The following is a 17,473-nucleotide window of genomic DNA, read 5'->3' on the forward strand; positions in this document are numbered from 1 at the left end:
GTCCTCCGCGTCGCGGACCTGCTCCTGGACACGAATGTGGCTGCGGTGGTCCTTGTGATCAATATTCCTTTGCCCCCTTCGCCTTGGCTTACCCCTCTTGCGCGGTACCCGCCCCCGCCTAGTGATCGTTCTCTTTATCTCCCTCTCTCTCTCTCCCGACTCGTACCATTCATCCGTCTCTCTCCCTACCGCGCCCCGCCCCCTTTAACCCCCTCTCGCACCCTTGTCTTAATTAGGAGTCTGAATCTGCGGCGGACACGCGTAAGGGGACGAGGGCCGAGCGAACCGACCCAGACGAACACACTGTCCGAAACATTATTCCAAACTTTGGCTTAGGTACTGATAGGTGGAAGAGGTACACCCCAACCCTTACTTCCACATCCAGGCTTACTTGCGTCCGATGCCGTCTTCACTGTCGCTGCTGCTACGGATGAATCCGTGTCTTAAAACCACCCTTTTTGTCAAGGGATGCCTTTCGCTGGAAGACGTTAAGAAGTACTCGGAAGATGTCGTTTCATTCTTTTTATCTTAAATGTTGATCAATGAATCCTAATCCAGGTTGTGCAGCCGTTGATCACGCAATTTTGAAAACAGCGTTGTCAGTCTTTGGTGGAAATTATTCTTAGCCAATCTGATGCGCGTGTCTCTTCTCTGGAACTGCAGAACCTTCATTCCCAAGCCTCCATGGAAACAGCTCGACTTGGTAACGTGAATTAGCCGCTATGGCTCGAGCAGCTTCTCCCGTATCGATAACGTCAAAATAATTAATTACCCTACCCTGTACCACGTTACCACAGAGTCTCGGTGGTATGCAGCCTGAAAGAACCCATCTGCAATGTACAAGGATACCCAGGTTGCCTGGCCCCCCTCATCTTTTACGGTTTTTTAGCTCTAAATACGAAATTTTTTCTACATATTAAGAAAAACCGTTTGAGGATGAATTTTCGGGATCCTTTGATGACTGATCATCCAGTGAAAACACGGGTCTACCGTTAGATGCGAGGAGTAGAATATCGCGGCTCGAGTTCTTCATTATAGATTCCAACGAGGACGAAGAGTTGGGGAAATCCGAAGTCGATGGCGTCCAACCGCAGGGCGCTTGTACCAGCCCACGTATCCCGTCCATCTCCCCTCGAAACACAGCCCGTCTGTGCAAAGCCGAGCGAAATATTTACTGTAATTACAATTTTAATCAGCCCATACACACACCCACACACAGACACAGCCACATATATGATCCCTCTTTCACCGTTGGATATTTTAACAAAGAAATATCTTTTCTGTTTCAGAGTTGTCCGTCGCGCGGCGGGACTTTCCCCGCCAGATCATGAACAAGGTAAGCTTTGATAACGTATAGAAAGGCTGCGCATGGTTGAATTGAGCATTACACGGTGTTCGGTGGTCCTGAAGGACCTTGAAGTCCTGGAAACGTCCCTCAATGACAAATGACAAATCCCCTCTGCATTCGTGTATTTTTATTTTTCCTCAACGTCCTTGAATGGCCTGAAAATGTCCTTGGAATTCGTTACGGATTTTTTACCGGATACCACCATGGTTTGGATTTTGGTGAAACGCCTTTCCAGTCTCGCGGTCATTCGGCGAGCAAACTCAGATCGAACAACAAAGCGCGAGCCAAGGAGAACCCGAGCTAGGCTAAGGGCAGACCGTTTATCCTCAGGTTAGTTAGTCGGGGTTACAGTTACCAGGGCAATCGACCCAACACGCTGGACGTCCGGTATCGCGTGTGGCCTACGCCTCCGTAGCTATTAGCCAGAAACTACAGCAGTTGATTGGTTCTGCAGCTTTTTCACCGACTCCTCGAAGGGTTGATAAATCTATAATAATTCCGAGGTATCAAGTGTTTTATCAGCGGGCAAAAGCCAGCTACGGTAATTCAGAATAACGACTTCTGATGATTCGGTTCCACGGAGATGAAAATTGCACTCGCACACGGTGTTTTTATTTGAATTCGCCTGCGCAGCGGGGGCGTAATTTTGCTTACCTCACCTCGACTACTCAACATACTTTGTTGATATATAAGTGAAGTGAAGCTCATTTGTAGGCCCTTTGCGCCGTCTGCTTCTCCTTCTCATTATGCATTGCACATGAGAAAACTTGGAGTCTGTACCTGCTCTGCGCTAGAGTCTTTTCTCTCTCTCTCTCTCTCTCGTCTTCGCTACTCTACACGCGGTCGGTACTCTCCGTCTCCCGTTCTCTCGTCGACGCGGCTGCTTCTTTATAAACTTTTAATGATGCCGAAGCCTAAATCGAAAGGTGCGCACCCCGCGCGCTACGTAAAATTACCAAGCATCGTCTATCGAATATCAATACATTTGGTTATTGGCTGCACTGCTCTCTGACTTTTCTCCTCAACGCCGCGAACACGGACCAACTTCTCCCAAAATTACCTCGTTGACCCACCCCTCCTTTTTCCTTCCAGCCTCCTTTCCACCTCAAACCAATCCAGATATTCGAAATTTTTGCACAGGTATAAGAAATACTACCTCGACCATTTGCACAAAGTCATTCGTCGTTCGCGCTCAACTGACCAAGTACACAAAGTTCAGCTGATGTGAGTCAAAGTTACACGAGTCATTCACAGCTGGTAATATCAGTCCATACACGAATCGATTGCTTAGATATTTGACTCTAGTGCATCCGCAGGATGTGCCGCTATTTCCCTGCGGAAAGAAACATCCAGCAATAAGTACCCACCACCGTTACGTAGTTTCACCGTTCAATTGTAATCATAAACATCATTTGGGTTAATTTGTAGATACTATCGGTGGGGTCAGCGTATATCCAAACACTCCCCTTGAAACGGTCTTTCCTACCATTTACTGTGGGACCATTAGTTATGGTTTCTCAGGGACCCAAGGCGCGGTCAGAGTCTGAGAAAATCCATTGAAGGTGGAGGATACTTTGGGTGGCGTTGGTCACCCGGATCGGTATTAGAAAATGAAAAGGAATCGGTTCGTTCTCTTGACGGTCCACGGCACAGTCCGTAAGAATAATTGCCGGGTAGTTTGAGTCCCGTTCACCCTCTGACGCGTGATAACAACCTCTAGATGTCGAGCAGCGCTTCAGGGGCGGTAGGTAAGTGGGCGAGAACGAGGAGCGAGTAGTACCCAGCTTGGGTAGACTAGATTTATTCCAACTCTCCGAGTGAACTCATGGCCGGGGCGGTGTGTTCCGTAGTCGTAGATTATTTCTTGACGTCAAATAAAGCAATTAGCATGTGCTCTGACCAGGGTCCGGGTCCCTGGCCCGGGTAATCTGGCCGGAGTCCCCGGCGTGTGCGACATCTTCATCAGGACGCGAACCCCGTGTCCCTGTACTCTTCGACCCACCGCCCACCTGACCCACCGCCCGGTCACGTGACCCGCCCGCCGCCACCCCAGAGACAAGGGGCGCACATGACACGGGCTGCGCCCCCGACTAAGAAGCGAGCCTGTGTGGGTTGAGCGTCAACCACCACCACGTTGGTATACAGTGTACACTTCCAAGGGAAATTTAACAAAGGCTGACCTCAGCGCAGGTAATGAATGTTATATAACCCTTTTAATGCCTTGCGCCTCTTAGATTTTTCAGAGGGACGGGGATCCCTCTATCCCTCTCTCTCTCTCCCTCTCTCTCGTTCTCGGGTTCCGTCAAAACCTCCGCAGCCGAGTGGGTTCCGCGCTCAAGAGAAGCGGTAGAGCCTCCGGGGCTGCAGGTAATTATGTGGCGGACGTAAATTAAGCTTGTTTAGATTGGGATTTTTATTAAGGATATACCCCCCGAGCCAAAGAGGTAGGTAAAATGACGCGCGAAATGCCGAGGGATCCGCAACCCTCGTGCCGCAGCCCTTTGCCGTTGGTATCGTAAAACCGAGAACAGTTCTCCTATCATACTGACCATCAGCGACTACCTACGTGTACCAGACGTAGCACTTCCGCGTCTTCGGGAAGGATCATCATCGCCGAGGGTCCGTTTCATCTTCGCCACCGTCAGCCGTACGGAGACAGATCGACACCGCCTCGGGTATGAGGCCATCCATCTTTTATCGAACACCTGACGGTTGATTCTTGCCATTCCCACGTGAAGTGGGAAAAATTTTATAAAAAAAAAACAAAAAACAAAAAAAAACCCGATGAAAAAGCGCAGCGTACCGAAGTTGGTTATAGGAATTTATAGCTCAACCTTAAACCATCCACGGTATATAATAACGAAGCGTAATTTTAAAGCCCGAGAAACAACATGCGCCTCGGTGTTATAAATTTAAAACGCCTACCGGGTCCCCGGTGGTTTCGCGGCTCGCGTGCCTGCATACAAAATAATCGAGAAAAAACCCGGAGACGGTACTGCAGCCTTGTGGGAAAGTATTTTTGTGGTTAACGCGGTATAATTCAGCCCGGTAATACACCAACCCCTACCCCACATAGACACCCACCTTATATCCCTGGATCGGGGTTGGTTGATGCGTGCCCGAAAACGACTCGCTCTCTCTCCGTCTCTCGCCACCGTCTAAGGGACTAGACTCAGGTGTTCCTCGGGGTGAATAGCTTGGCATCATCGTCAGAGCCTGATCGATGTAACGCGTCCACGTCCCAATACACTTTGGTCTCAGATCGAAGCGGAGAGCAGAATACACTTTGAGAAAATATGTTTGATTTTTTAGTCAAACCAGTCGTCTTGTCACTTTGCATTAAGGGTGGGGGCTAGCTTGAACGGTTTAAAATCATAATAATTTTTTTTTTTTTTTTATAAAACGTAACAATTTGGAACAATTTGAGTTCAAGGGCTTTGTTTGCTTTAAAAAAAGAACTCCTAAAAATAGGTATTTTTTTATACCGTCCAAACTGTAACCCCCCTTAAGCCCCCGCCGTCCTTAAGCCGGGTTGCAGGAGAAAAAACACAACGTTCAAACACAGAATTGTGTCGCAAACAGGAGAAAGCTGCCAGCCGGTGGAATTATTCTGGAGTCATTTACGCAGCTGTAAACGGTCTTTTGTTGTACATACAGAGCCGAGTAGCCAACCGCGAGCAAACTGCGAATTCAGTGGCAAGCGTCAGGGGTTTGCGGAAGTGGATAGACGTTGGGGTACGGCGTAGGAGGTTTCGGGGAGTGTAGTAGGCAGTTGGAATTACAAAAATAACACTCTCCCAGCCCCTCCTGGCAGCCGGGCTGCAAGCTCTGGTACCGTAGTTAAGTAAAATTAAGCTAAAATTTCTGACCACCACCGGACGATATATTCACCCTTTCTCTCTCCAGGCAACGCTGCGTGGCGCAGGGTGATGTGTCCGGGCGGGTATCGGGCCGCAGAAGGGGTACGTTTCACTTCACACTTGGTCTCTCTCTCTCTGGCTGCCCTTCCACCCTCGGTACCTAAGTTAAATATTTACTTTTTAATGAATATGCAAATATAATTATTTACGCGCAATTTATACGTTTTTACACGCATCGCGCCCGCGACACTTAACACCCTCGTCCACGTCCTCGTTCCGAGTACTCGACACCCACCTCGAGTGTTTATCCTGTAAACGCGATCTCCTCGACGTGGTAGATTCTTCGGCGGTTTCTTAGACTCAAACCCCCAAAACGTAATGGCACGCGGTGAATTCGGGCCGGAAAATGCTGAGTGCCCGTATCTGCTTTGCCCGCAGCGATATCGCGAAACGTGTTTGCTGGTCGAAGAGCGTAGCCGGCTGGTGTAGGTAACGTCGGCTAGATCTTCTCCTCCAGAATGAACCTTTACGCTAATTATCTGGCTAACTGGGAAGGAGGGGGGAGGCGGCATCAAAGAACCAAAGTGTTTAGCTGCAATATCTTTCCACGATGCTGCACATCGAGAGGAGGTCAGAAGCGGCACGGCGATATCTTCCTCGTTTCCAACCCCTCCGCGTCGCCCCCACCCCCGTTCCAACGGCCTTAATAACCTTCTCCCCATTTTCAAAACCTCACCAGACGCGTATCTCATACCTGACGCCAACGATATTTCAAAGACGTTGCAGCTGTAATGTATCATCCTCATCACTCCCAGTGTCTGATGAACCTGCCCTTGGGTTGGTAAATTGGCGGATTAACTTTCGGGCTTTAATTTCTCCAGATAATTTGGACAATTATTTTTGCACTCTGACATCGTGTCCTTCTTATTCGTCGTAGATATAAATCCGCTGTAAGAAAAAGAATCAAAAAATTTTGGAAACTGTTGGAACACACCACCAAAGTGAATGTGAAATCCAGGAAAGGCAAGTTTCGTAACGACTCGAGAGTTCCGCCTAGATCCGGAACAATTTTCCTTCAACAAATAGAACGTGTATAGGAGTTCGAACTCGCGTGGTGCAAGGTACGTATATAGGTATGTATGCGGTATAAACAGACTCGAAAGTATAGTGATCCCACCTTGAAATAGGCGTAGGGAAATAGATTCGCAAACGTTCTATCGGATATAAATTGCGCCCATTCTCCACCCGCCCCGTGCTGTTTGACGCTCTATCCGACGTCACCCCGACATTCGTGCCTAGGAAGGATCGGTAGAATAGAACTGGTTGAAACTTTCATCACAGAAATAGCTCCTTTGACGCGATAGAAGAGGGAGAGATAGAGAGAGAGAGAGAAAGAGAGCGCGTCTCTCACGCACGCAATCCAGCCCCAAAGAGCAGCGACGCACTGAGGGGTGGAAAAGGTCCTGGCATCGTACCGGGTCCACTGGTGAGATATTTTGACGGTCGAGTAACTCGCCTCGTTCTCAGATACGAAACTGCAGGTGAAACCATCGGCGAAAATATATTCAAAAGTTTCCAATTTGCGGTTGGCTTGAGGGCGGAGGTGGGGGGAGGGTGAGGAGATAACGCGAGTGGGGGTGGGTGGGAGGGTAGAATGGGCTCTATTATGGTAATTATATGATAAATACAACAAGGCCTGAGGCGCTGTCTTCCCCATCTTCGAGAGTCCCAGGCAGCCTGAAGTCTCTCTCTTCCATCAGTGGCAGGACTCCCGCTCTCGTCTCTCGTCTCTCACTCTTAGGCATGGCTGGCGCGGCTGGTGGTTTGGTTTAAAATACGCCTCCTCTCTCCCCGGAATGCAATTAATCTTACTCTCTGGCGAGAGGCTCGGCACAGTGCGGTGGGCGACGTGCGGGACAAGACGGAAGGAGGAATAAGAGAGGCCTGGGATCGTCGAGGAGGAAGAAGTGTTACCAACTTAATGAAGTACGACTTCTGATGCGGAGGGATGTAAAGGAAGGTGTAAAGACGCGAGAGGGCCCGGCGATGCCGCCAACAACTCCGGATCATCCGACCCTTCGGCTCGTTCTCTGCACACTCCCTCCTTTCATTCTCGCACTTACAATTAGTTGAATACCTAGCTTCGTTACCTTTCGATCTCTGACGACACAGGTCTGCAACGAAAAATCTGCACAGGCTTTTTTACACCGTTTCTTTTAGGTTTTCTCTCATGAAAGTTCCATCACGTCAGGTTCTTCCTTGAACTCGTATTTGTAGTTTCATTTAGAATGAAACTCCCGTTTAACTCGAAATCTCGTATCATATTCTTGATTCTAAAAATTCTATGCAAAAGTGATTTCTTAGTTCCATTTGATATGTATTATAGTGAGACTCGAGAATAAATACGAAGAGGGAAAGAGAAAATGGAAAGCTGAAGCGTGTTCGGAGGTGCATCAAAGAGAAGAAGAAAAGGTTTCATATGCGAAAAGAATGAAGATGGAATATTGAATACATTCCTTAAAGAAATTGCTTGTTTAATTTTATAAGAAACATTGTTTAGTTTATTGTAATAAAATGGTAGTCTTTTCATTATTGTTTTGCTTTTATTTATCCAAGCACATTGTATTTTGCAAGCCTGTTGTACGCGATGGAGTTGAATGGAAGTCATTATTGGATTCAGCGCACTCGAAAACACAACACTTACCAAAATACATCCCATGCAGTTGAAAAAAAATATTATCGTTTGCAGACCTGTGCGAGCAGTACTCGTGTATCTTCCGCTCCTTTTTCGCCATTCAAGAAGCAACATTTCCAAAAGTTTACCTCACATTCATATCACCTTCTCGTGTGGAGATATACAAACCATAGCATAACACGCTTATCAGAGTCTCGGAGGAACCGCCCCGGCGTGTCGTGGCTTATTCTTCTTCCCTCAAGACCTTGCCACTCCGAACCCCAGCTCTCTCCTGTCTGCTCCAACGGAAACCGCCACAACACACTTGACGTCTTCCGTTAAAGGTTTAACCCGACTCTCACCCTCACCGCGGATCGCCTTTCGCAGAACGGATTTCTCCGTTGGTGCCGAGCGGCTGTTTGGAATCGAGACGAGCCCAACCACTTGACTGAGGCTCTTTTTCCCCCATATAAATCTCCTTTTTATTTTTTCTCTCTCATCTTCTTCATAAACACCCCTCTTCGCAGGCTCAGACCTCGTTGCAGATAGTAGAAAAACGACCCTTCGATCATAGAAAAATGTGAACTAGACTTTGCCCACGTTATGAGAATTTCTTTTCTTGGTGTCAACTATCGAACGAGGATGCGTAAATTGATTATTGGGGAGAAGAGCAAGCGCTGCGTCGTCGCACATCGGCCCGATGGCTAATACAGGGGGACACGTAGATGTGGGAGGGGAAGGAGGCATGTAGAATCATTATAAATAGTCATAATTACAACAGTCGCGTGTGCTTAATTCAATTACCCTGATTAACGTGGTACGTTGCACCCTCGAGCCGGTTGTTCGCCAGCTCGCTCGCTCTCAGCCGAAACCCGCATCGCCTCGAACGGCTCCCGAGGCGGCTGCAGCACATCCAGAACCAGAGCGTAAAATATACGGGACGGCTAGGAGGACGGTGTATAAGGTGTGGGCGGTGGTATCCTGGCTAGGATCCCGGCTGCACTAGGTATTATGCTTATGCATAGACAAGTTATAGCGCGGCTAATATGATTATCTCTTCGACGAGGCGAGGCGAGGCGAGGCGAACCCGCAGGTGGATACCCGCCACGGTAGCCGATTGTAGAATACCCTAAATATACCGTGCATGTACGGCGATACCGAAAGCGAGGTTTGATCGGCGTGGAAAAATACGGTCATGTTTTTGAACCCCCGTTGCATTTTGCCGTAACACGAAGAGATGGGGAAATATGAAATGAATGGTACGGGAGGAGGGAGAGGAAGGAGGGAGAGGGAGATGAAATGGAAAAAATTATCCAACTGGCGGGCCGCGCCAGCGTTCTTCTGATGAAATCCGGTGAATTTGTCGCTGCTTGGATCGAACCCGAATAAATTAGTCCCCTCAAACGGGCGAGATATAAAATTTTGAATATGAATGGCCAGTTTTGCATCCGTAATAAGCTCTTATTCCAGAAACAAAGCACAGCTGACGAGAACATATGTTGATGAAGGGAGGTAGACAGCCAGAGATAAGGAAGAACGGCAGTGGCGTCGCCACTCTGGGGACATTCATGAAAATTCGTAAGGAACTTAACTCGAATTAGTACAAAATTTCTTCCGTCAACTCTGCCAAATGTCATTTGTAAAGCGATATATAAATTAGCTTCCGAGCTGCTTGGCTCAACTCGATGATGATCAAGAAAAAGAAAAGAAATTGACAACAAAATGTCCTCCAATTTCCTCCAAGTCTCGTTCATATTTCAAAAAAATGTCGTAGGTATTTCTCGTGTAAAAAAAAAAAAAATAACTACTCACATAATTTACGAACAGCGTAATTAATTAATGTTTCAAACAAACAAGCGTATATATCAACTGCGAGAAATGTGCTCCGTTGGGCAAAAAAAAAAAAAAAACAAAAAAAAAAACGATGGCAGCTGATGGGATGAAAATCTGTTTTTTGAATGATAAAAATACGCGAAACCACGCATCGTGTATTACGGCTTAAGAAAACTTTTGGAAAAGCTCGACTGCTCGGGCGAGACGAGTTTTTTTCTTCATCTGTTTAGAGAGTATAACATACAACAAAGGTGTGAGCCTGAAAGTCCGGTCTATCTGAGTATAGCTGGATCCTTTACGGCAGCACGTTATGCCCGGAGGCGATGCCGGATGAAATTTTCGAAACGTTTAACCCGAAAAGTTAGGTAGTGTGAAATTGTAGGTAGGTAGGTAGGTAGGTACGAGTTACTCGTATAACCGTCAGGAACGAACCATCCGTCCGTCGTTAGATCTGAGGACGGGGAATTCTTGGTATTGGGATAATTTGAATGATTGAATAAATGTCGGATGCTGAAGCCTACATCACCGGTAACCCCGAAGCTTCTGATAGAAGAGAGACGTAGATGAGAAGAGAGGAGAGCGGTGGGTAGAAGGGGGACGAGGTAGGGGGTGATCCAAGCTCAGAGAACGGGAGGAATAGAGGAAGAGAGGAAGAGAGACCTCTCATCTCGTCTATCCCTCCCGCTAAACTCATTACCCGTCGGTAATTTCATCAATGCTTTAAGCTCCGAAGGTCTCTTCAAGAGATGTATCCAGAGGATGATATCATCGGCGGGCTAGACCGAACAATTCGTCGGATCATCGAAAAAAATCGCTGGGAAAATCAATTACACAAAATTCAATGTAAGAATTATGCAAATACCGTTTACGTCTGAATGGGGCTCGAGTGAGCAAGGTTACAATTAGGCAGGAGCCAATTCAATATCGAGGGCTATTCGGGGAATATTCAACAGGAAAATATTAAACGCTCCGCGAGGTTCGCCTCCGGTCCCGATGAATACCAATAAGTATTTCAAATATTGGTCATACTGTAACCGTTCGCTGCCAGCTCCGACGGTTTTCTCTTTCTCTTATCGTGCCTCTCCGATCCCCGTTTCGGATTTTTTTTCCCTCCAACCTCGCCTTCGAGTGGCCTCGTGCACGTAGACGGGCACCAATTACTCCCCTCGAGGGCCACTCGTTACTCGTTTAATTCGTTTAAATATCGTGTCGAGGCTGCTTGCTCACGGCGGCAAAAGCTCCGGCGGAGGGAAAAAAAATAAATAAATAAAAGAAATACCCAGTCCGAAGTCACTCGCTCCACGTGCTCTCTCCGGCATAAATTCAAGATAAAATCAAAGTAACCGCGGATGTTTTAACGCGTCATAAATCCGGCCATTCAAGATTAATATGAAAGCTCAAAGGTAGGTTGGATGAAAACTGCGCGAGCCAACGGCGATGGGATCGGTGAGTAAAGTCAGACAGAGAGAGAGAGAGAGAGAGAGAGAGAGAGAGAGAGAGAGAGAGAGAGAGAGAGAGAGAGAGAGAGAGAGAGAGAGAGAGAGAGAGAGAGAGAGAGAGAGAGAGAGAGAGAGAGAGAGAGAAAGAGAGAGCCCCGGGGAAGATGAAAACTGGGAAAAAACAAGCTCGAGAAATTGACCGGAATGCTCTGGCATATACCAACCAACCCCGACAGCAGGGAGAAACTTCTTCGGACGAACCAGTTTCTCATCTTCCTCTCTCTCTCTCTCTCGCTCTCTCGCTCCGTCGTCGTCGTCGTCGTTCTCCTCCTTTCCCAACGTAAACTCAACAGCGGCTGTCCGCTAATTTAATACATATTAAAAATAAAAATGAAAAAAATAAAAAAACAAACTCCCCCCTCGGCACTGAGTGAAAGAGAAAAATATATCACGACGAAAAAAGGTACACAACGTACACCAATTAACGGATTCAAGTTCCCATCATCTGCAGGCAGTTCAAGTGCTCTAGAAACGAAACTGCGGACCTGTGGCAAGATGTACGCGAAGCTGCCGAGGTGGTGAATGCTTGACTCGCGAGTCGACTCTGTCATTAGCTAAATCTAAGAAGCATAAAAAAAAAAAAAAAAAAAAAAACAAACAAACAACGAACCATTCGGTGCCAAAGTTTTTAAACTCTAGTCAATACCGCACGACTCATCCCTAATACTTATCCCATTCGCTCAACTCGACTAACTGATCGCGAGAGTAACCGGGTCACGATTTCTTCTCACGTTGCACAGAGTAGAGTTGAACTAAATCCATTCGGTAGTTGAGTGTAAATTGTTGAGCGATCAGTTTTTACCCACCGCAACTCTACCGTCAATAGAAATGGGGGGAGGTTAGGGGTGGGTTACTATCTCATCAAGGTACAATCCATCAAGTTTAGACACGTGCGGCGGTGGGGAGTGGTGGTGGTGGTGGAATCGGGAGACCATTTTCTCGTCGAAGGTATACCTCGTACAACTCGTACGCAGCCTCCGGACGGAAATTGCTCTCGAGCTACCGTACGAAACACTGTACGACACGAAGACGTCACAAAGGGCTGAGAAGACGAGAGACTAGCAGCTCGCTTAGTCGATGCTTATTAGTAACCCGAGATCGTCCCGTCCATTATACATTCCGATTTCAGGATAAACCCACCCCGCGACCCGGCGAACCTTCTGGGTTCCCCGAGGCTCACCACCGCCACCCTCGCCTCATACTCGGAGCCGTCGTCGACATGTAAGATTGAGCATTGCTGCGATGACAGCTGATTCGAGGGCGAAGGTTATGTACCGAAGCTCTCGAGTATACGACCTATAAGCTATACCCTAGCTCGCCTAGCTGTGCATAAATATCGTGTTGCATCTCTCCAATATGCATATACGTTAAGGCGATCGTTATTTAGGGTGTTGACGAGTTTTTTCCACCCTACCCCCCCAAATGGACTTCAAATAATTCAGAAAACAACTGTCTAATTTTTTTCACATTTTTATCTCAACTCTAAGATAGTCCGCTTTGTCGCCGAAGTTTCTTACGGCAATGATTACGTCAACTATCTTAGAGTTGAGGTAAAAATTTGAAAAAATTGGACAATTGTTATTGAATTATTTCACGTTGATTTGAAGGATGGAGTGTAAAAATTTCGTAAACACCTTAAACAAGGACCAACCTAATATACAGTTTGAATTTTTATTCGTCACCTTCATCCCTCACTTCCACTACATCTTTCTCGCTATTAATTATAAATCGTAACACGTTTGATAGACTGTTATAGTGCCGAGCTTAAATGAACGAAATCGAAACGAACGCGAAAACCGTTTTAACTTTTTTCCTCCCCGCTACCACGCTGCGTTGCAGTCCTCGATCCTCATCAATTGCGTCGAACAAGGGAGGTTTATTTTTTCTTTTTGTTTTTCTCTCTCTCTTCTTCTTTGTCGTTAACCGCTCGATGCTCTCCTGTCTCTGATGATTCCCCGTTCTGGCACTGCAACGAGAGCAACGAGCTTCACTCCGGTACATCGTAGAGCGACAGGGGCGATTATTTGCCCCCCTGGTTTTTATATTTCACGATCGCTTTATCTCCGGTTGAGTAGCTCGCGGCGTGTAGACCGACGGGATGATGAAACGCAGTTGACGCCGGTTATCGAGCTGTACCGTATGTGTATACATATACGTTATATACGTAGATACGTATACGTCTAACTGCCCACAGTTAGACAGTGCGCGACGTGACGTAGACTCGATTTATCGAAGCTCGACTTCACCCCGTCGCTATCTCGACGTAAACAAACCGTTTGAACCGATAGACACATACATACCTGCTGATTAACGCTCGGAGATGAATAAGCTCGATTCGTCAAAACGCGAACGAAAAATACATGACTGCTGTGGAGGATTCGTAGCAAATCGGTGTTTTTAACGAATCGTCGCTGGGGTACCGGAGAAATCAAAAAATTGATATACGCGGATGCATGTAGCGAGGAATCGGATTTCACGTATACCTAGGAGTTGGTTCAACGGTCATCTAATTACCCGAGCACCGATCAGATTGGAAATCGATGAACGTATGCGAGGGAGGAACTCCAAGGGATGACGCGTGGTGCAATTTTTAATCATGAAAAAAACCGAGGCACCCGCTATCATAAATCCGCACGGTAAAACTTTATCGAAAGCCAATAAAATCGGGGGACGGTGCCGGACGCTGGCTAGTTTTGACTCTCTGTAAAAGTGGCCCTACACCCACACCTACACCTACGCCCTGCTAGGGGCGGGTAGGTGGTGCAGGTGCGCGTGCATGCGTGCGGCCCTCAACAGGTGGTCACTCGGTGGGTTCATCGCGACGGGCCGGCCGGTGGTCATCCATCCATCAAGAGCTTTGTGCCGCGAGAGCGTTACACGAGGTGGGAATGAGGGAGTGGAGATAGCAGCCACGGTCAGAGGGCAGCCAGAGGGCAGTCGGCCCAACCAACACTCTCTCTCTCTCTCTCTAAATATATATACACGTGTGTGTGTGTGTGTGTGTCAGGATAACGCAGCCACCCCCGTTTCCCCGTCGTCCAAACGGCCTTTTTATCGCTCTGTAAAGCCACCCGATTACTACCTTTTATTACACCTATGTGTACAGACAGGATCGATCAAAGTATCGAAACACTCGTCGAGTCAGAGGACCGAGAGACTTTAACCTTCGGAGTGACGCACGTAATTGTTCGATCATCGAGTAGACATTCCGGGTCTGTGAGATTGTGTGCTTTTTTCACCGTCTACCATTTCAGAACTACTCGACTTGAAAAAATTCTTTGATATTCCTCAAATATTGTAGGATTAATCCACGTAGTTCGAACGCCTCTTCAGAAATTTTTCAATCATTTGGGTAAAGGTTTGAAGAAAATTATGGTTAAATAGTGAGCAAATCAAAACTTGAGGACAGGGTCTGACAGATCTTCTGTTTATTCTCAGAGGGTCAATTGTCAGGAATGATTTTCGACGCTTGAACTTTCGTGAGTGAGAAAAAACTTTGAGACTCGAAAGTGAAGCCTTTGTTCCCGACTGAACTAATAACGTTAACTTTAATTAACTGAAAATCGGGACGAAAGTAGCGTATCATTTCCACTCAACACATTTATAGGAAATATGAGATGATATTTCCCGCAAATCCAAATTAGCATGTTTCTCTCGGGCAGTAAACCCACCGGCCGGAATAATCTTCGACTTTATTCCCTTGTTACATAACGTAATATTAAAGTGCACTGTAAGTTAAATAGCGCATAAGAGCTCAAGATCGAACTGTGAGCAGAATAACGTTTGTATTTTCGTACTCGTATCACGATTCAAGATGAATCGAGCATTAAAAGTGAAAATTGGAAAGCCAGATACGGAAAATCCGACGTTGGATGAAAATTAGGGTCGAAACAAGGCAACCAGCCGCTGCCTCCTGTAATACAAGACCATCCAACGCTGTGGTTTGGGAGATTTTATCCATCCAGGTTGGAAGCGTGGTCTTTTTGCGGTGGCGGCGCGGTGTTCGAGAATAAAGGCTCGGGGATAAAACATTTTTAATATAATTAAGTAGAAATCCCGGGTCCCTTCTGCCCACGGCGGTCTAAGCTTGAGCTCTCCGGCTGTAAGAAGGGTTGTATTCAGCCTGCCTCCGGGGCATGTTAATGCACTCGCAGATCTTAGCACTTACACTCCAACACGCTCAACTCCTCCTCCTCCCCCACCGCCACCCCCCCCCCCCCCCCCTCTCGCCCCGGCACTGAGCCCCATCCAGCCATTTTCTCTTACTCTTAAACTACCCCGGCGCTCAGCGAACCGGGATAGGTGGCGGCGTCGCCTTCAGCCTCCAGAGAGAGCTTTCACGGAGGACGCCTTAAGTCCGGATCCTGGCTTTATACAGCGTAGCTGCTAGCCGAGAGCTGCGATTCCCGCAGAATGCAGCACAGGAAACTGTTTTCAGTCAGTTCACTCCTCCGCGATTCCATTTCACCATTCTCCGTTTCATGCCGCTCAATATATATATATATATATATACATATATATATATACATAGTATAGTATAGTATGTAAGGAAAGCAGGGAGAGTAGGAAAGAGGGCGGTTCTCGATTCAAGTATAGGCAGTTTGAAAAATTACAACTTTCTCTCTAATTAACGGGGAAAATTTTACTTCGGTGTTAATTAAATCAATCCTGATTTCCCCGACTCGGTATAAGCTGGCCACGCTTTCTCGATTATGATCAGAGCCAACTGTGTCAAAATTATACCGATCAATCTTTCACCGGATATAAATTTTCGTAATACATACGATGATTAGACGCAAATGTAAGCGTGTAATTGCTGAATACAATATCTATGTGCTAGGGTGGTCCTTAAAAAGTTAATTTTTGAATTTCGACCGGCTCGCTCCCCAAATCAGCTCCAAATAATTTAAAAATAATTCCCTAATTTTTTTTCATTTTTATCTCAACTTTAACACGTGCCTCAAAGACGCTGGATTCCATTCAAGCCCTTCAGGGGCACATGAAATATACGAAACGGATTTAGATGAAATTGGGTATAGGGAGATTTCTTGGATCACTGATTACGAATTGAAACTTAAAAATTCAAAATTCAAAATGGCGGATACAATATGACGAAGCGAAATCCAAAAGGTCATTTGATTTCGATAAAACTCGGTACCCGCAGGTTTTCGAGGTCACTGATTACAAATTTCAACTCGAAATTACAAAATTGAAAACGGCGGATCCAATATGGCAATATCAAGTGACCTTTGGGATTCTGGTCCATCATATTGGATCCGGCAGTTTGAATTTTCAAATTTTTAACCAAAAAACACCCTATACCAAATTTCATTTGAATGCGTTCGGTAGATTTGATGCGCCCCTGAAAGGGTTGAATCCGAAAATCCACCCTCTTTGGGGCACGGTTTAGAGTTGAGTAAGACTCTAAAAAAAATGAGGAAATTTTTTTTGAATTCTGTGTAGCCGAATTGGGGGGCGACGCAGTCAAAATTCAAAAATGACCCTTTTAAGAACCACCCTCCTCTATACGTATGTAAAGAAATAAAATCCAAAGAGAAGATATCACAATTTGCACCAATTTTTTCTCTACCCCGTAAGACAAAGAAGTGGCGATATTATTCCGCAAGCAAAGACGCAAGAGCGGACAGAGCGTCTGCAAAGCCAGAAGCAGCCGACGTTCCGTTACTTCGAGTAAGAACAATGGCCTCGTTAATTAAGATTTCTTTCAGTCCGACGTGACGGGGCCTCGCAAAAAACCGCGAAAAGCGAGAAGCGAGCTTTGCGAGTATTCCGCGATTATACATAACTGCCTCGAATTCCGATCGCCAAAAATTCGCTTATCCCGTATTATTTTCTATCTTACATCCCTGTTTGTTTCGTCATTCCTGGCGAACCCGAGGAGCGAGCGGATTATTGTCTGCTCGTTGACGTCGACGAAACCGCGTCGCGGTTGCGTCTTACAGGTCGTCGGGGCGTCGCGGCGCTGTGCGTTACATTATTTAGAGGGCCGACGCCGCCGTTGCCGCATGCTAATCACTCGACCCAGATTGAATAATTAATCAGTATTCTTTCCCTTCTTCGGCCCCCTCCACCCCCTCTCTGTTACCTTGCCATGCTCGAGCCGCAGCCCGGCTACGTGACAGTTTTTTATTACCGCGAGACGTTCTTATTCCTTCGTCAGGGTATCCATTATCTATGCATGTATGCAACGCGCCTGAATTTTTAATTTCTATTCAAATTCCCCCACCGCCATTACCTT

At 46.7% G+C, this 17,473-nt stretch overlaps 1 protein-coding gene and 1 long non-coding RNA gene across 2 annotated transcripts in view; one reads left to right on the forward strand and one right to left on the reverse strand.

Moving 5' to 3' along the window:
• LOC124219881 (mucin-19) overlaps window positions 1-17,473 on the forward strand; it is a 267,722-nt gene that overhangs the window by 197,798 nt on the left and 52,451 nt on the right. Inside the window, exon 5 of the mRNA XM_069136456.1 lies at window positions 1,290-1,336. Coding sequence (XP_068992557.1) covers window positions 1,290-1,336 — 47 coding nt within the window. The remainder of the gene's footprint in view (window positions 1-1,289; window positions 1,337-17,473) is intronic.
• Window positions 1-17,473, reverse strand: part of LOC124219901 (uncharacterized) — a 119,883-nt gene that overhangs the window by 41,911 nt on the left and 60,499 nt on the right. The gene's annotated exons all lie outside the window — the stretch shown is intronic.

Source organism: Neodiprion pinetum, chromosome 5 (genome assembly GCF_021155775.2).
Source record: "Neodiprion pinetum isolate iyNeoPine1 chromosome 5, iyNeoPine1.2, whole genome shotgun sequence".
Classification (NCBI taxonomy): Eukaryota; Metazoa; Arthropoda; class Insecta; order Hymenoptera; family Diprionidae; genus Neodiprion; species Neodiprion pinetum.